Source organism: Pelophylax lessonae, assembly GCF_965119305.1.
Source record: "Pelophylax lessonae genome assembly, chromosome: 3".
NCBI lineage: Eukaryota > Metazoa > Chordata > Amphibia > Anura > Ranidae > Pelophylax > Pelophylax lessonae.
Window position 1 is genome coordinate 491607990 of NC_138770.1, and position 20791 is coordinate 491628780.

Consider the following 20791-nt stretch of genomic DNA (forward strand, 5'->3'; position numbering starts at 1 on the left):
CTATTAGAATAGTTTTTACATTTTAGAATGAAGTTCCCCAATATTCTCCATAATTTTAACGGGTGCCTCAAGACTGTTCATAATTTTCAAGAGGTACTTGACTGAAAAAAGTTTGAGGAACACTGCTTTAGACTGAGAGAAAGATAGAAAATGTGTTTATATAGACATATATCTGGACAGCTGAACATCTCTCTGAAAGTATATAAACCAAAACTACTCTTGTACAGACACAGTAATTACTTACCACTTGAGAACTGAGGAAGCTGTTCTGATGTATTCCTACAATCAAAAAACATAAAATGGCTTTGTTATAAGCAAAGTATAACATAACAATCTAGATATCCTAAATTAATCACTGTCAGATCTATTTGTGCTGCAATATTCCAAATAGTTTACTCCAGGACTGTTTATAAGTGTTTTAAAGTGGCTGTAAACTCTTACATATACCCAGTGAAGTAACTGGCCCCTACATATGTTGTGCCTGTTTAACTGCAGCCTCTCTTCTCTACATCCATTCAAAGTGGATGGGGAGCTGAATTAAAATATGCAGAGATCAGTGAGGACAGCAGAGCAGATTGAAGGGAAGGCCACACAACCCCCCTCTCACACAGCACACAACAGAGCTGAGGCTGTCAATCACAGGCTGTGTACTGGAGGTCCCTCCCCATGTCACTTTTTTCCCTTGGTGTCAGGAAAAAACTTGTCAGAAGAGACTCATGATAACAGAGGAATAGGGCAGCAGAGAGAAAACTGGATTTTTGTCTTACCGTAAAATCCTTTTCTCTGAGGTTCACTGACAGATACAGCTTCAAGTTTTCAGAGCATTGGGCTTTATGTTCTCTCTCTTCAGGAGTAGGACTAGGCAGAAACCTTTTTGGTTACGCCCCCGGGGAGTCCCAGAGGGTACACCATCACTTCCTGCTGTAGGACTTCCAGTTTGTAACAAGCAGTGTTAGAAGAACAAATAACTCAACCTCAACAGAGGGGCGGGTGCTGTGTCCGTAAGTGAACCTCAGAGAAAAGGATTTTACGGTAAGACAAAAATCCAGTTCTCTCTTTCGTTCACTGACAGACACAGCTTCAAGTTTTCAGACCATTGGGATGTCCCAAAACAGTGTCAACATGAGGGGGTGGGAAACAGAGTTCCCAACAAGGCTAAACATAGCCAACAAGGTAATAACAGGAGCTCAACTGGGAACAACTGGAGCTCACCACCAGAAGAAATTTTCACCCTCAAGAAGCGTGGACTCCCCTCCAGATCCTGGCGCAAAACCTAAGACCATTCTGTTGAGGTCTGGGATACCAAGGTGATAGCAAACACCGGTCTTAAAATTAAACCAGCCACAGTGAAAAGGTGCCGGACCAGAGCCTCAGCGCTCTTGTCCACGGGGTCCTTAAAAGACAGGGAATCCTCCACCGGCAAAAGTGTGGTCTTTTTCAGCCTGGAAACCTGAGAGTCCACCGACGGTGGAACCGTCAGTTTCTTCAGAAGACATTCCTCAAAGGGATATCTTCTAGCAAAACGCTTAGGTATTAATGATGCGTTTTGGGGAACCCCACCGACTAGTGACAATCTCGTCAAAACAGGTAGGAAAAGGAAAAACCTTATTCACCTTGGAAGATTTGCGGGTGCCAAATTGCACCGGTATCGCCGTCTCAGCAGCAGCTGAGTCCTCCACACTGATACAATCAGGGCCTCCACCAGCGCTTTTTCATGCACGGCTGCAGAGGACGACTCATCCTCACTATTCAAGCACTCAGAATGCGTAGACGCAGACCCAGTGGGGGCTGACACTCGTCTGCGGCGGCCAAATCTACCTCAGAATCTGAGGAAGCAAAGGATACAGGTGAAGGCAGAAGGGACTTCCTGCCAGGTCTCCTTTGCAGGGCCACATATACTTTGGGAGGGCTTTGCAGGGCTGCAGTCATGACTGCCAGGGCAGACTGAGACCGCAGAAGTTCTGCAGCTTCCAGGAGTGGATCGGGTGGTAAAATGCGCTCCCAGGCTTCATGACCATAACAGGTTAAGCGGGACCGAGCTGCTCAGCAAAAAAAAAAAAAAAAAAACAGGAGGCCCCTCCCCATGTGGCACTACAAGAATCAGCGCACCCGCGGCGCTGTAAACATAAAAGGAAGGATAGTGTATCCTCAGAGACTTCCCACCCGAGCTTGAAAGCGCCAAAACGATCTGCTGAAAAGGGGAGGAGGAAACGCTGATCTGACACTAGAGGCCCCCACAGCCTCAGCATGGTCTCAGACCATGCGCTTCACGGGATCCTTGACTCCACGGAAAAATTTACAGACCCTAGGAGGGGACCTCCTAGGGACCCCCCCCCCGCATCACCCACCGCTCCTCCAGCCCAGCACCATGTAGCCCCCCCTACCCAATTTAACCCACGCCCCCAAACAGGGGCCGGAGGGGGACAGGGGACAGGGGCCGGAGGGGGACAGGGCATAAAAATTTAAGGGGGAACCCCGCAAGGAGGAGGGGGAAGCACAAGGGGGAGGAAGGACACGGGGGCCTACCACCCCCAGAGGGGGCATGCGGCCACCCCTGGGGGGGGCATGCGACCACCCCAACAATTCCGCAGGAAAAGAGGGAGGACACTACTCACCATACCAGTCAGCCACTCCTAGCCGTCCACCGCACCATTTTGGAATGGGGGTGCTGCAGCCTGAGGTATACTGCGACTCTGGTCATGACTGCTGTCATGACCATGGTAATGCGACCTCGCAAGTTTTTTTTACATTTGCTGGTCAGCCCCCGTCCAGTGGGGCTATGTCACAGCCAACTTAGTGTAGAGCTATAGTTGGGTTGCGCTCGCAGGCCAGACTGGGAAGACAGTAAGGATCTAGAATATCCAGTGCGTCACCCAGTCCGGCTGTTAATTGTAGTTCTCACAGGAACAGTTGATTGTAGTTCACATAGAAACAAAAATAAGAAAAAGTAAAAAATTCCATTTAAATAGGAAAAAATGTCAGGACTGCAGACTCCAGCTGAGAGACAGGTCCTTACTCCTGACTAGGCAGAAAAAACTGGAAGTACTACAGCAGGAAGTAATGGCATACCCTCTGGGACTGCCCCAGGGGGCGTAAGCAAAAAGGTTTCTGCCTAGTCCTACTCTTAGAGAGCAGCATAAAGCCCAATGGTCTAGATAGAAGACACAGAGCTGTGTCCATCAGTGAACGAAAAAGAAATGACAATTAGTGCCCTTGATTGAGACAAGTACACACTACAGGGGGATATGCTTTGTTCATATTTCTTGTCTAAGGTTCACAACCACTTTAGGGCTCTGTTAACACATACTGTGGTGACCTGCGTTTTACCAAATGGATAAAAGCACCCACAGAAAACAACGGCTTTTTATGTGCTCCGATAACAATGCAAAGCACTCCGGAGTTGTGATGCAGTGACCTTTGAGGAAATGCAGACATGCTGCATTTTAGTTAAACACAGGAAGGCATCACATATCACTGTATAGCAGCACGACTGCAGCAATGGAGTGTCACTTCTGCACACCTCAAATAAAAGTTGTAGCAAAAAAAAAAAGAAAGGAAGTTGTGATGCAGTAAAACAGGCATTACACCAGCCCACCGCCAGCTCATTGCAACTGAATTGGAGAGCTGACCACACAACTGCTGGGGTTTAGTGCACAGGCTATGTGAACAGGCTTTAAGTGTACACCTCCTGGCATTTAAAGGAAAAAAAATCCCACATTCTGCATAATAGGTAATGACAGTATATCTTCATTAGGCAATAGCTCCCTTTCAATGTTTTCAATGTCGTTTCACATTAATGAGTGGTTAGATGAAGTATAGTGTTGTTCTGGCTGCCATCCTTCCCAGGGTAAGGCAAGAGAAAGTCTTACCATCCTAACCACCAGAGTGACTTCCCATACCAATCAAAGGAAACTGACAACTTAAAACTTTTTTTATGTTTTTTTATTTGTCAAAAGTAGGTTTCTAAACAGCAGATTGGTGGACTGTTATTTTCCCAGCACCATTATTAAAACGGCAATGGGTAAAACAGCTTGGGCAGCAGTACTACCCGCTAATCACTGTGAGGCAAACAGCGGTCATAAAATGGCTCACTACACATTGTTTACATTTGGGGATCAGCATCCCCTTCCTCTTACAACAGAGAAAGGAGAGAAATTTTAGTAAGTTATGGATGGGAAATGAATGAATGAATTTTCAGTAGCTGCTGATGCACTCATTCAATATCACTGACATTAGGATTGTTCTTTAAACCTTCTATGCCCCCTTACTGTCCTATACATCTGATCTCCAGCCTTGCTCTGTTTGTGAACCCTATATTAGACCATCACCTCCCTTATCCTGCACATGTGGGACATTAACCCATTCCCCCCCCCCCCCCAATTGTATATGACCTCTACAATTATGCATCTAGTACATTATCAATCTCCATTTCTTAACCTACTGTACAAAAATAATGACAGGCTAGTAGATGCCACAGCTTTGTGCATGTAAACAACACATCGTGTTTGTAAAGGCTGTTACCTGCCCCGGACAAACACCTGTAACTTCTGGGTGCAAAAATATGTATTTTTTTCAGCCCTGTGATAAAGGCCTAAAACATCCCACACAAACACATACACATTGTAGTGCACTGCGTTGTATTAAAATGTACGTTTGCATCATTTTTTTCAACTCATGCTCAGCACTAAGGATCAGACTTTGCTACAATGCAAAGATGAAAGGCCAACTTTAACATATTTTTTGAGCAAACTGCTTGTTTACAGATTTGAGTACCTTCGATTTTTCAGTTTCGCAAAAAGGTACAAATGTAAAATTCACAAATATTTGTTGTTTATTACCTAATTACAGTTTTATCTTTTAAATTTAGCAGGAATGTTGTAAACATTGTTTTGATAAATGCAACAAACAATCAGAAGAATCATACATTTTAGTCCTGTGCTTTCAGAAAATATATGGTTGGGGGGGGGGGGGGGGGGCAGTCTTTCATGCACACTGAAAGCTGTAGATGAAAACTAACAGGGTGAAAAAGTGGTCAGGCTACCTGTTGTTAAAAAAGCAGTTCAGGGCCTTCGAGCCAAAGGGTTAAAGAGCTGTCTTTGGGAGATGAGGTATGCTACTGGATGTTCTTCCCCATTCCCCATGACAAGACTGCTCCCAGGCCCATATCAAAAGGTATACGTTTGGGGGGTGGTCAACACTGTTCCTTTATGCAATGCTACCTTAAGCTGTTGAAAAGCTTCCTCTGCCAGGGAATCCGGTACAATCTACACTGCTGGTGAGGGAGATCCACGCTGCATCGATATCTTTTATTTTGGCTCTCCGCACCTAATGGCTGACTAGGGACCCCAGGGCCTATTCATACTGTTGCCGCCTCCGGAGCAGCCGCGGCCCGGCACATCCTTCTCAGGGAGGAAGGTAGGATCTCCCCGAATCCAATCCATCGTGTGCCCCACTTTGCATCCGCCACCTCCACTACCTCCCGTACCACAGTTGGGATCTGCAATCGGTCCGTGCCTCCTTTCTCCCGCCGCCGACCGCCATCTTGCCAGGGCCTGCATCCGAGGCCCTCTGTCCCTCAGGGAGCTGATTCGGGGATCGGGACTGCCGGTGGCACCCCTCCGCTTGTGCAGGGAGCAGGCACAATAGCTTGGGCGAGACAGACTGACCCCCACACTCTGCTGTGTTCAGGAGACCCGCGGCCTACCCGCGCCTTAGACGCCATCTTTTCCACCCCACTGCGGCCTACATCCTGCACTGTCAGTGGAGAAACTGCTCCTTGTCAATTCTCCTTTATCACAGAGGACATCACTAATAATCCCACTGAGTGCTACAGCCCTTTTTGGTTTCATTTGCCAGCGGTGCCATAAACCAGCAATTGTCTGCATCTCAATCTGCCTGCAGAGCATTGCACCCACATTGAAAGCGTACCATCACACTTCATCGCCAACCAGGGGCTAAAGAAACGCAGGACATTCCAAACACCACCACAGCTCTAGCCTAAAGCTTATAAGGCAGTGGTACTCAACTCCGGTCCTCAGGGCCCACTAACAGGCCAGGTTTTAAGTATTACCTTGGGGAGATGCAGACTAGAGTACTGCAATCACTGAGCAGCAAATTATATCACCTGGGATGTATTTCAGTTATCTTGCAAATCTGGCCTGTTAGTGGGCCCTGTAGGCCAGGGTTGAGGACCACTGCTATAAGGAACCCCTACACATGGGATGGGTTTTTTTTTTTTTTTTTTTTCCTGCTTGCTCTACCACAAAGCCTCAGTGCCTGCCTATCAATTATATTAAATTCCCTTCTCATCTGCTTCTCCTCTTTATATATTTACCAGCTTATAAAGCTCAAATGCATATTCTTGGAGTGGATACATTCCACATTATTATATTGGAGGGCCCCACCATTACTTCATTTCCCCTTCAAGAAATGACATTCAAACTCCAGTAATCCAGTACTACATTCTGGAAAGCACACAAATCTACTGCAACAACCAAATAGTTCGGAGACTGTACCATTGTGTTAGAATCTTTAAGATCTGTGATATCCTTATCCCTTTTCTATACTGATCATTTTGTCTAGTGATCCATATCTGCATCAGGTCTAGAGCAGGCTATACTGGACTTGTTCACAGGTAGATAACCTCAAGTTCTCCAACTATCAAATTTGCCCCACAACAAAAGGATAATTACATTTTTCATATGGATTCGTATGCAATTAAAATACAGGACATATGATGATAAAAGTTATGTAAACAATTACTGAGGGGGAGCGTGCTTGACATGGAGGGGGGTGGCCCTAGCATGTCCAGGGCTTAAAACCACAGATTGGGGTCCACTATCACTATAATACACACCGGTTATTATCACCCTCATAACTGTGTACCTGTGCATGCCTACTCCACGGAAGAAAGGACGTGGAGGACCACAGAAATCCCTCACACAATACTTACTTAGATCCAAAGAGAAGTACAGTATGGAGAAACGCAGGTCTGGTTCTCTTCAGACCTCTCCATCTGCATCTCCTACTACTCCATCGAATGCAGACAAGCAATTAGAATCAACCAGCCATTGGCAAAATAGAGAATGCATTCCACTAAACAAAGCGGACTTAGATAATAGTCTGGAAGCTCTTTGCGCCAAACTGATGGACAAGTTTCAGTTTGAACTTAATAAATCTACCACAACTTTAACGTAAGAAATAAATAGCAGCTCTGGGTTCTCCTACGGACCTCCTAGAAAATAAACTTGATGAGCTGGCCATAGCTTATAACGATTTGTCCAGAGAACATGAAACTCTGTCCAATGAATTCACTCAGTTACAGGCTCATGTAGAAGATCTTGAAACCGAAACAGGAGAAACAATCTAAGGATCAGAGGTGCTCCGGAATCTGTCACAGACCTCACTGACTACACCCTTAAGCTTTTTCACTCTCCCCGACCAAGAACCTAAAGCCTTTACATGTGATAGGTTTCATTGTGCTCTGAGAGCTAAGCCACCCCCAGACAAACCACCCAGGGACATTATTTTGTGCCTTAAAGATTTTCTGATTAAAGAGGAGATTCTGAGAGCTGCCCGCAATAGCAGAAATATTATGCTGGATGGAATCTCTCTCCAAATTTTTCCAGATATCTCGCAGGCTACCCTGGAAAGGAACAGGAAGATGAAGGACATCACAACGGTTCTGGCATCTGCAAGGATTCGCTACAAATGGGGCTTTCCATTTAAATTGATTATTCCTCACAATGGTTCCACGTACATAGCTACCTCCGTTACAGAAGGCCGGGAGATCTTAATTAAACTGGGTCTTTTGGACCCAGGGTCCGTCCAACATACCCCGGGCACCCCCTGCCCGATTCCTATTTGGAGCACATCCTCGCCGAGAGGAAATAGAGTTCGTCATGAGGCAGGATCTCAAAGACCCTCCTAAAGCTTAAAATCACCAGATGCTCTCTGACTCGTCTATTGACATTTTTTTATAAAGATGATTTATTATTCCATGGATGGACTTCTGTGATCATACAAATGGCTCATCAAGTCTGAGCACAACCAGTTTCTATTATTTTTGAATTCATCTCTCCACCACAGAAATATCTTTAAAGGTATCCTTACATTTGGATACTAGAAGACGCAGAGTTTGTCATGAGGCAGGACCCTCCTAAAGTTTAAATTACCAGATGCTCTCTGACTCTTCTATGGACGCTTTTTTATAGAGATGATTATTTCATAGACTGACTTCATACAAATGGCCCATCAAGTCTGAGCACAACCGTTTTCTTTTATAATCATTTTTTTCCCTTTCATCTCTCCACCATGGTATTATCTTAAGGTGTTTTTACATTTGGACACTAGAGGGCAACGTTTCCATTCCTAATATTTGTTTATTGTTTTCTTTCTTATACTGCTATGTTACTGCAGGGAGTGTACTCTCTTTACATGGTTCTTTGCACATGGTCTAATTGCAGATTTAATATGACACAGTTATATTTACCAATTTTTTTTTGTGGCCGCCCCCCACTTTTTGTCGGGCATGATTTACCCCCACTCAGCCACTCTCACTAGGCGATTAGCCCACTCTTTGGGCACTTTCTAGATGGAAATTTTGATTCCCTTCCTCTCAGATGCCTTTTCCACACATCTCCGATTTTTTTTTTTGTTCGCCTTCTGGGTGTCGCTGAGATCTGGATCCTCGGATCCACGTTCTAATCCTGGTCGGTTGGGAGAATTTATCTTCCCAATCCCCGTATACCTGGTAAAATTTTTGCTTGTTCTCATTAAGGTATATATTACTGTACTTACATTTTTTTTTTATCAGGGTGATGTCATACAGTACAGTTTTTAGAGGTTCATATGCATTGACAATCTCTCAAACAGGAACTTGGATGATACTTAGAACTCATTCGTTAACATTCGGTGTCTGGAAAGGCGCAACAGGGAGTAAGAGTAAGTACCTATTTGATGTACTCCCGACTGTCAGCTAGCTCCACATTTTCCTTTCCTAAATGACCATATTTCTTTCTCATAATGTTCAGGGATTCAACTCCCCGAACAATATAAAAAATTAGGGGCAAAGGTAATTCTTTTACAGGAAACGCACTTCTCAAAGGAAAACCACCCCACATTTTTTCCCAAATCATATAATCAATCATTTTAGCCCCAAACAAAACTAAAGGAGTTGCAGTAGTTGCAATATTTCTCCACCACTCTTTTCCAATGGATGTTCATCAAGTTTACAAAGACGATGACAGTAGATTTATCATAATTAAAGGTTATTTGGCAGGTAAAAAGCTGACGATAGCTTCCCTTTACGCCCCCAGTGAAGCACAATCTACTTTCTTCACCCAATTTTTTGATACTTTGCAACGCTACCACTCCCCACATATTATATTGGGTGGCGACTTTAACTCAGTAGCTCTGCCCTCACTGGACCGAAGTAAACATACACTAAACTCGAAAGCATTCTCAAAATCTACATGTACCCATTTAAATACCTTACAATTGATTGATACATGGAGATCGCTTAACATTGGAGCCTTTGAGTACACTTTTTATTCGAACCCTCATGATTCCTATTTCAGAATAGATTTTATCTTTTGTACACCAAATGCAACAGACGCTACTGCCATAGTTCCTTGTGTATGGTCTGACCACCATATATCATTGTTTACCACAAAACTTATAGGCCTCTCAACAACCCCATACTCCTGGAGATTAAATGATTCACTATTGTCAGATACCATATGTCAACAACAAATTTCTGAAAAGATTAAAGAATATTTTCACTTAAATGCCTCCCCTCAAACTCTCCCCTCTAGTCTCTGGTTGGCCCATAAAGCAGTCCTCAGGGGTAACCTAATTAAAATTGCTGTGGACCAGAACAAGGAAAGATGGACAGATATCTTACTGATAACAAGGGGCCTCCAACATCTATACCGAATACATTATAACACGCGCGATCAGAGAATTGCAGATACAATAACCCAGAAGAGGCTCGAACTAGATTCTCTACTCTCATATAAGGCTGAGAAGGCCCTTAGATTTTCTAAAGGGAGATTTTATCAAGCAATTCTTACTCAACCATGTTCACCTACAAACTTAATCCATTAAACCACCCCATATATACAAACTGAAAAATAATTTAAACCAGACAGTCACTCGCCCTCATGATATCCTCTCTATCTTAAAATAAATTCTATTCAGACCTCTTATGTCCCACCTCCTCTATTTCATCCTCTGCCTTATCATGGCTGGAAGGGATTACTATCCCCTCCTTATCTGAAAGCCAACTTGAAAAATTAAATGCCCCTTGCACAGAAGACGAAATTATCCAAATTATAAAATCTCTAAAAAAAAAACTCAGCCCCAGGTGCAGACAGATTCTCATCATCATATTACAAGCAATTCTTCCAGCTTCTTGTCCCTCACTTATCCTCACTATACAATGACATTCTTAACGGGGGCACATTCCCAGAGCAGAAGTTATTGGCCAATATGTCTCTAATTCCTAAGCCAGACAAAGACCATACGTTACCGCAAAATTATCGCCCTATTTCTGTTATAAACAATGATTTAAACATTTTTAGTAGACTGTTGGCTAATAGATTGGCCTCAATTATCCCCTCACTTATTTCCCCATATCAAACAGGATTCATCCCAGGCCGCCAAATAATGATCAATATTCGTTTAGTGACTAACATAATCCAGGACGCGAATTTAAACATAAAACAAGTCCTCCTTTTAAGCTTGGACATTAACAAAGCTTTTGATAGCGTTTCCTGGCAATACTTAACTCTTGTTTTACAGAAAAATTGATTTTTGTAAAATCTTACCGTAAAATCCTTTTCTCTTAGCTCATTGACAGACGTAGTCCTCGGTGATACACCACCTTCGGGTTATGTTGCCTCCACAGGAGCAGGACTAGACAGGAAATTAAAAAGCTCTGGCCACACCCCAGGGGCAGTCCCAGAGGGTATATCCTCTCTCTCTCTGCCTCAGCAAATCAGTTATGTGAAAAAGCAGTCTTTAGAGATTTTAACCCAACTCAAAAAAACAGAGGGGCGGGGACTACGTCTGTCAATGAGCTAAGAGAAAAGGATTTTACGGTAAGATTTTACAAAAATCCATTTTTCTCTAGCGCTCATTGACAGACGTAGTCCTCGGTGATACACCACCTTCGGGACGTCCCAGAGCAATATCACAACTGAGGGGTGGGAAAATGGAAATCAAATCCCAATCTAGAAGGCCCAACCGGTGCCAACTAGAAGTTTACAATGCTCATCCTTAATGATGAGACTCAACAAAAAAAGAGAAAACAATTTTTTTTTTTTTTTTTCAAACAGAAAAAAACCCTCGAGGTAGACCACCGGTCTCCTCAAATTGCGGCCTGCAAAACCTTGCGGCCAAATGAGGCATCCGCCGATGCCGTCACATCAATTTTATAGAATTTTGTAAAGGTATGTACTGACGACCAGGTGGCCGCCTTACATACCTGGACCACTGACGCCTGATGGCGAAAGGCCCAGGAAGTACTGAGCGCTCGAGTGGAGTGCGCCCTAACAGGGAACGGAGGACTCTGACCCTTAATAGAATAAGCCTGTACCACCGTTTGTCTAATCCATTTGGCAATGGTCGCGGCAGATGCAGGCAAACCCTTTCTGGGGCCATCTGTGATCACAAAAAGTGAATCCGTCTTACGGAAAGATTCCGTAGCTTTCAGGTATACCCTGATTGCCCGAACCACATCTAAGGAATGCAACGCATGTTCCCGATGATGCTTGGGCTGAGGACACAAGGAAGGTAGTACAATATCCTCATTCAGATGAAAATCTGAAACCACCTTAGGAAGAAAAGATGGCTTAGGATGAAGTACTACCTTATCCCTATGAATCACTAGGTATGGGGACTGGCATGATAATGCAGCCAGTTCTGACACCCTGCGAGCAGAAGTAATAGCCACCAAGAAGGCCACTTTCTGGGATAAAGTAAGCAAGGGAATCTCCCTGATGTTTTCAAAAGGAGGTTTCTGTAGAACCAACAAAACCAAATTAAGATCCCACGGCGGTAAGGGCGCGCGGACTGGAGGAGCCAGGTGCCGCACCCCCTGGATGAAATTCCGCACCAAGGATTTGGTAGCTAAAGGCTTCTGAAAGAAGATTGCTAATGCTGAAACTTGACCCTTGATGGTGCTCAAGGCTAGCTTCTGCTCAACCCCTTGTTGCAAAAAGGCCAATATTCGAGACACCGAATAGGTACGTGGAGGAAATCCTAAAGATTCGCACCACGCAATATAAGTTTTCCATGTGTGATAATAGACTTTGCTGGAAGTCGCTTTCCTTGCTTTAATAAGGGTAGGAATGACTGAAGCTGACAAACCTCTGTCCTTCAGTACTTGGGTCTCAATGGCCAGGCCATTAAACCCAGCGACTGTAAAGCATGATGGTAAATTGGTCCTTGAGACCATAGACACTCCCTGAGACGAAGTTCCCACGGAACGTCTACGACTAACATGTCCAAGTCGGCCAGGCCGGCTTGAGGAGGCCAGCCTAGAATTTCTAGGACCACTGGCGCTGATTGGATCTGAACCAGGCGTCCCTAGAGGTATCTGGCCCCGACCATCCGAGAAAGTCTGGTCGTTTTCTGTTCCCACACATTTATCAGATACCTGATAGTTATCAGGAAAGGTGATCTTTTCTGGTTGTACCTCAGGGACCGAAGTCACCCGACTAGAGGCTACTTGGCCTACCTGGTCAACCAGATCCGATTCCTGTGAGGTATCGGGACTAATCTTAGGAAAAGGTAAAGGAAAAGATCTATTCAGGGAACGGTAATTACCGCTTCCTGTAGTACTTAAATGTTGGAAGGGAAGAATCGCACCGGTAGTAGTGGTTGATGCTCGATCTAATGTCCTGAATACCGGTGAAAACGTCCCCCCACCCTGAAACCGGGTGGGGGCGCACCTTCAGGCTGTGTACTCCTTAGCTTCGGGTTTGGCTGGGTTGGTCCTTTGCTTGTCCGACCAGCCCCTCTTGAACCCTCCTGGAGGAGTCTTGCCTTTCCCGCTAGTACCAGCCGGGCGCCCTTTATGGGCGGTAAAGAAAGGTCCTCGCTTGTTGCGAGGTCCCTTAGCTTTAGCAGCCTGTGGCAAAAAAGTGCTCTTGCCCCCAGTGGCATCCTTAATGATTTCATCTAGGTTGGCCCCAAATAGACGATTCCCCTGAAAGGGGAGATTTGTCAAGGTCTTCTTGGAACCTAGGTCAGCTGACCAGCATTTTAACCACAGCACACGTCTGAGGATCACCGCTGTCTTAGATGCATGCCCTAATAAGGGAGTAGTGTCCAAGGCTGCGTCACAGATAAACTGTAGCCCTTGTATAATCTGTTCCATCAAATCAGATGTCTCCTGGGGAATATCTTTTCCCCTAAGATCTTGGCGTACCATTTTCGCCCATTCCGTAAGTGTCTGGGAAACTAGACCAATAACAATTACTGGTCTAAAAGCTGACCCTATCAGAGAGAAGATGGTGCGGGACTCTGCTTCCATCTTTCGATCCACCGGATCCTTAAAGGACGAAGTGTCCTCCACTGGAATAACCGTGGCTTTATTCAGCCTGGAAATAGGCGGATCCACGACTGGTGGTACCATCCATTTCTTAATGATGGATTCCTCAAACGGATAGCGTCTAGCAATACGCTTGGAAATAGTAAAGGTACGTTTAGAATGCTCCCATTCTCCTTTAATCTGATTACCGAAACATTTAGGTACAGGAAAAGCCTTCATCGTCTTGATGGGCTTATTAGTACCAAAAGGAATCTCTGTTTCAGTTGCCTCTGCCGGTAAAGCCTCAAGTTTTAAGGTTTCCTGCACTGCCACAACTAGTGCGTCCACCAATGCTTCTTCCTGAATAATAGCAGGAGAAGAAGCGTCCTCCTCACTGTCTGAGGGGGCTTTACCTGGGATAACAGCCCTTGCAGAGGAACCTGCAACTGCCGTGACCACCTCTGAATCTGAGTCAGAGGTGTCAGATGGTATAGGGGTAGGCGGGGGTCGCTTCCTTGACCCCCGTCCCTGACAGGCCGCCTCCACCCGAGCCACCATAGACTCCAAAATTGCTGTAAATGACTCTATACTCTGTGCACCGGCGGATCCCGTGGCCCCCTCGAGGGAAACAGGTGGGGGAATATATATGGCAGGGTCCATGATAACTCCAGTTACTTCCTGGATAATATAATTCAAAAATAAAACTTTTCTTTTTTTTTTTTTTTTCGACCCCCAGCGCCACAAAAGCCCCTTAGTGTTACCTGCTAGGGATCCCTATCGATCGAGAGAGAGAGAGAGAGATAAACCCCCAGGCTCACCACTTGATGCTCAGAGTTTAACTGCAACAGGTTACAGCGCTGTCTTAACAAACAGGAAGTCTTTTGGCTGGCTGCCCAGGAAGAAAGGAGGCGGCTCCGCCCCTCTGTACGCCTTCCGGCGCCTCCCCCAAGCTCCACGAGGTGTTTGGATCACCTCAAACATGGCCGCCCCCATGCTGGAGACACGAGGCTACGCCAAAATGGCGGCTCGTGCGATCCAGCAAAAAAAATGGCGGCGGCCCGTACTGAATAGCGGTGTGCTGCAGGGCACACAACACTCTCACTGCATGGGGATATGGGGTGGTTGGCGGTACCGGCCCTGGCGGACCGCATGGCCGTTCGGGAGGCCTGCTGATAGCTGGAGATCTGATTAGGAAGGCAGTCTACATGTCCGTGGCTTCTGACTGGTAGGTAGCTTATTCTTAACCCACAAGATTCCCAGAATGCCACAGATTACATCTTTAAAACATGTATACAATTAGATTGTTAGCTCCCAAACCAAGCCTCCTGGCTTTTTGCACACATAAAATCACACTCAAAGTAGGAGGATCTGTGTCATGTTGTAGGATAGAAAGGGACTCTATCTTACCATACAGAGAGGGGCCCGCGTTCACCACAAAACCCGTCAGGGGGAAAGGGGGAACATACTACTCACCATACCGGAACCAGGCGGGCACCAACTCCTGACAGTACCCCTCTCCACCGGGGCGGGAGGGCTGTCGACCGATACGGACGCCGTGACTCATGGTCTTTGGCGTTTCAGCGAGACGTTTAACTCGCGTGGACAGTCCTTTAATGGGACTTTGTCGCGGCCGACCCAGCGCGGAGCTATGGCCTGCACGCGCTCGTAGGCTGAACTGGGGTGACCACCGGATCTCAACATCCAGCCCGTCGCCCAGTTCAGCTTTCTTGCTTGAAGATCTCACAGGAACACTGGAGAAAAAAGCTGTCTAAAAAAATCCTTTAAGAAAAAATTCTTGCCAGGACCTAAGATCCCAGCAAGGTATCTAGGTCCTTACTCCTAACTAGACAGAAAATAACTGATTTGCTGAGGCAGAGAGAGAGAGAGGATATACCCTCTGGGACTGCCCCTGGGGTGTGGCCAGAGCTTTTTAATTTCCTGTCTAGTCCTGCTCCTGTGGAGGCAACATAACCCGAAGGTGGTGTATCACCGAGGACTACGTCTGTCAATGAGCGCTAGAGAAATATGGGTTTTGTGGCAAATTCCTTCACGCGTTTCAAGCTTTATACAAACATCCACAAACAAGAATAAAAATTCATGGATGCAATTCACAGTTCTTTGAAACAGGTAGAGGTACAAGACAGGGATGCCCCCTTTCTCCCTTGTTGTTTGCGTTGGCCATAGAGCCCCTAGCCAAAGCAATTCTATTGCACCCTGATATTAATGGTTATACAACTGGTGAGACAACATATAAACTGAGCATGTATGCTGACGACATGACTTTATTTCTCACCAATCCAATTATCGCCCTTCCAAATTTACTCAAAACATTAGATTAATTTTCCTCTCTCTCTGGTCTTACGGTAAACATTTCCAAATCTATTGGCATGCCAATAAATCTACCATCCACTAGGCCTGCGGAATATAATCGCTTGAATCGATGCATCGCGATGCGATCCTTCGCGATTCTGCATAGATTCAGTGGTGAATGGAGGTCTCCTCAGGGATATCCAGGATGTGATATATACATGGCGGTGTATGGGGGTCTCCTCAGGGATGTGATATATACATGGCGGTGTATGGGGGTCTCCTCAGGGATGTGATATATACATGGCGGTGTATGGGGGTCTCCTCAGGGATATCCAGGATATGTCATATACATGGCGGTGTATGGGGGTCTCCTCAGGGATGTGATATATACATGGCGGTGTATGGGGGTCTCCTCAGAGACCCGCATACACCACCATGTATATATCACATCCCGGATATCCCTGAGGAGACCCCCATACACTGCCATGTATATATCACATCCCTGAGGAGACCCCCATACACCGCCATGTATATATCACATCCCTGAGGAGACCCCCATACACCGCCATGTATATATCACATCCCTGAGGAGACCCCCCATACACCGCCATGTATATATCACATCCCTGAGGAGACCCCCATACCCCGCCATGTATATATCACATCCTGGATATCCCTGAGGAGACCTCCATACACCGCCATGTATTTATCACATCCCTGAGGAGACCTCCATACACCGCCATGTATTTATCACATCCCTGAGGAGACCTCCATACACCACCATGTATTTATCACATCCCTGAGGAGACCTCCTATATGTTTGCAGTGCACTATGCCGGGCTTGCAGGCCATGCCAGGGTCCAGGGAAGTGTCCTTTAAAGAGGTTGTAAACCCATTAAAATTTTTTTTTTTTTTCAACCTGAAAGAGAAACACATAATGAGCTAGTATGCATCGCATACTAGCTCGTTATGAAATACTTACCTTAGAAGGAGCCCCTGCCGTGCCACCCGCTTACCTTCCGGGATCGCGGCATCCGGCCATCTGATTGGCCGGTGCCGTGGTGACGTCACTCCTGCGCAGGAGCCGACGGTCACGGCACGGGGCTCTGAAGACACGGCACCAGCGGCCGTTCCTTCAGAGTGCATGCGCCAGTGATGTCACTGGCTGCATGTAAGATAAATATCTCCTAAACGGTACATGTTTAGGAGATATTTACAGTACCTATAGGTAAGCCTTATCATAGGCTTACCTATAGGTAAAAGTTGCAGAGGAGGGTTTACTTCCTCTTTAAAAGCAAATGAAAATAAAAATGATTCTTTAATTTGTGACTGCTTGATTGTTTGTTTTTTTATAAAGTTTTGAATTTATCACATCCCTGAGGAGACCCCCCATACACCGCCATGTATATATCACATCCCTGGGGAGACACCCATACACCGCCATGTATATATCACATCTCTGAGGAGACCCCCATACACTGACATGTATAAATCACATCCTGGATATCCCTGAGGAGACCCCCATACACCGCCATGTATATATCACATCCCTGAGGATACCCCCATACACCGCCATGTATATATCACATCCCAGATATCCCTGAGGAGACCCCCATACACCGCTAATATATATATATATATATATATATCAGACCTAGTTCTGTTTGTCTGATGTAAAAATTGTATAAATTATATAAACATTAAATACAAAATCGCATAAAATGGTGTAGATGCTGATGGCACATAAATATGCTGTGTTATGTACACATAAAATGACCAATAAAAAATATCTGTGATACCAATATCAATTTAAAGTGCAGGTGACACACAAATGTGTTGTGCAAAATTAAATAGAGTGCTTAATAGTGCCCAAAAATATATATATATACACCATATACTACTTGATATGGACTAAAATATACAATGAATATATAAAAAAATTATTACATTTTTTGAGTGCATATAAAGTGCTTAAATAGTGGGCTATAGTGCAAGCTGGAAAAACAGTTCATGCAAAGAAAATTGTTGCTTGGATATCAAGTGCTCCAGTGATTAGACGTACCACTCTTTGCTTCTTGCAGGTAGGTCGCAAAGACCCCAAACGCCTGCGATCTCTTATTAGGTGGATCAGACCATAGGGACTCCTCCTCTTCACTTTAATTTAAGTATAGCTTTTTAACAGAATATTGTGCTCCTTTTCCTCACTCCTCTATTAATTTACCTCATGCAGATGTAAGTGGAGCTCATTGTGTTTTAAATCCAAGTAAGCAACGTTGATTCCATCTTTGATAACACTATAATTGCTTTCAGAGCTATTTATACAGCAGTCACCGAGCATTCAGAACATCTCAGGGGCTTCACCGTGGAGTTCCTGTGGGCCCATTTTGCTTCAAAAATCGCAGGTGTCCAGATAAACCTTAAATTAGCGGACTGGCTTTTATTTCAGTCCATCCCACAGCTGCCCATGCCCCAAATGAGATTAATACATACCATTAGTGTCTCCTTTAGTACCCACACTTCAATGGAAACCTAGATTAAATAGCATTATAATAGTAGAGAGGATTTTTCATACTCTATGAAGTTTTTTGATAACAGATGGAATCCTTGGTTTGGCCACTCTGAGATCCTTTTTCACCAGGTTGGATGACGGAAGAAATCTTATATCCTTCATTAATTTTCCTATAGGCTTCGATGCATGTATCACTCTTAATTTTTTGATACTTCCTTAATTTTGATGTAGTACTGCGATAATAACTCAGTTACATATGTTTTTTAGTTTCTTGTTGATACTCTTTGTAGTGTCTTATAGCCGGTTCACACTGCCGCGACCTCTAAGTCGCCTCATAAGGGGCGACTTGTTAGCGCGACTTCAGCGCGACTTTGCGCGTATTCAGCGCGACTTGTATGATACACGACTTTGTATTTGGCCAATCAGAATATGATGGTTCTGGGTCATGCTCAATCACACAAAAAAAAGTTCTTAAAAATTGTCGTTTTTGATAGAGAGCCAGTTATTGAAAAAATTATTGAAAAAAAAAAAAAAAGATTTCTTTGGATTTAGTGTCTGGGTGGTCTAAAAAGTGTACATGTGAAGTTTCAGCTCTGTAGCATGCCCAGAACCAGGAAAAAAAAGACAATTTTTCTTATAATTTTTAGTAGCACAGGCATATGGCTTCTCTCCACCTGGGTGTTTTTCTTGCAGGCATTTATCGGGCATTTTTGAAGGCAGGCATGACTTTTTTTGGATTTAGTGTCTGGGGGGTCTAAAAAGTGTACTTGTGAAGTTTCAGCTCTGTAGCATGTCCAGAACCAGAAAAAAAAAGTAATTTTTTTTATAATTAATAGAGCAGGGTAGTGGCTCCTTTCCACCTGGGCTTTTTTTTTTCTTTTTGCTGGCATTTATCGGGTAGGTTTTATAGGTAAATATAAAACCTATGTGGCTCATGTCCAAAGTTAAAATGGCTATATATACAGTGCCTTGCGAAAGTATTCGGCCCCCTTGAAATTTTCGACCTTTTGCCACATTTCAGGCTTCAAACATAATGATATAAAACTGTAATTTTTTGTGAAGAATCAACAAGTGGGACACAATCATGAAGTGGAACGAAATTTATTGGATATTTCAAACTTTGTTAACAAATAAAAAACTGAAAAATTGGGCGTGCAAAATTATTTAGCCCCTTTACTTTCAGTGCAGCAAACTCTCTCCAGAAGTTCAGTGAGGATCTCTGAATGATCCAATGTTGACCTAAATGACTAATGATGATAAATAGAATCCACCTGTGTGTAATCAAGTCTCCGTATAAATGCACCTGCACTGTGATAGTCTCAGAGGTCCGTTTAAAGCGCAGAGAGCATCATGAAGAACGAGGAACACACCAGGCAGGTCCAAGATACTGTTGTGGAGAAGTTTAAAGCCGGATTTGAATACAAAAAGATTTCCCAAGCTTTAAACATCCCAAGGAGCACTGTGCAAGCGATAATATTGAAATGGAAGGAGTATCAGACCACTGCAAATCTACGAAGACCTGGCCGTCCCTCTAAACTTTCAGCTCATACAAGGAGAAGACATCAGAGATGCCGCCAAGAGGCCTGTGATCACTCTGGATGAACTGCAGAGATCTACAGCTGAGGTGGGAGACTCTGTCCATAGGACAACAATCAGTCGTATACTGCACAAATCTGGCCTTTATGGAAGAGTGGCAAGAAGAAAGCCATTTCTTAAAGATATCCATAAAAAGTGTCGTTTAAAGTTTGCCACAAGCCACCTGGGAGACACACCAAACATGTGGAAGAAGGTGCTCTGGTCGGATGAAACCAAAATCAAACTTTTTGGCAACAATGCAAAACGTTATGTTTGGCGTAAGAGCAACACAGCATATCACCCTGAACACTCCATACCCACTGTCAAACATGGTGGTGGCAGCACCATGGTTTGGGCCTGTTTTTCTTCAGCAGGGACAGGGAAGATGGTTAAAATTGATGGGAAGATGGATGGAGCCAAATACAGGACCATTCTGGAAGAAAACCTGATGGAGTCTGCAAAAGACCTCAGACTGGGACGGAGATTTTTCTTCCAACAAGACAATGATCCAAAACATAAAGCAAAATCTACAATGGAATGGTTCACAAATAAACATATCCAGGTGTTAGAATGGCCAAGTCAAAGTCCAGACCTGAATCCAATCGAGAATTGGTGGAAAGAACTGAAAACTGCTGTTCATAAACGCTCTCCATCCAACCACACTGAGCTCGAGCTGTTTTGCAAGGAGGAATGGGCAAAAATTTCAGTCTCTCGATGTGCAAAACTGATAGAGACATACCCCAAGTGACTTACAGCTGTAATCGCAGCAAAGGGTGGCGCTACAAAGTATTAACTTAAGGGGGCTGAATAATTTTGCACGCCCAATTTTTCAGTTTTTTATTTGTTTGAAATATCCAATA

General features: G+C 44.5%; 1 protein-coding gene across 2 annotated transcripts in view; it reads right to left on the reverse strand.

Annotated features, from left to right (window-relative positions):
• RIOX1 (ribosomal oxygenase 1) overlaps positions 1-20791 on the reverse strand; it is a 320376-nt gene that overhangs the window by 150824 nt on the left and 148761 nt on the right. For both annotated transcript variants that reach the window (XR_014225073.1, XM_082251939.1), the window contains exon 8: positions 245-279. Coding sequence is in view for 1 of the 2 variants with exons in the window: in XM_082251939.1 (XP_082108065.1) it covers positions 245-279 (35 nt within the window). In the remaining variant the exon portion in view is untranslated. The remainder of the gene's footprint in view (positions 1-244; positions 280-20791) is intronic.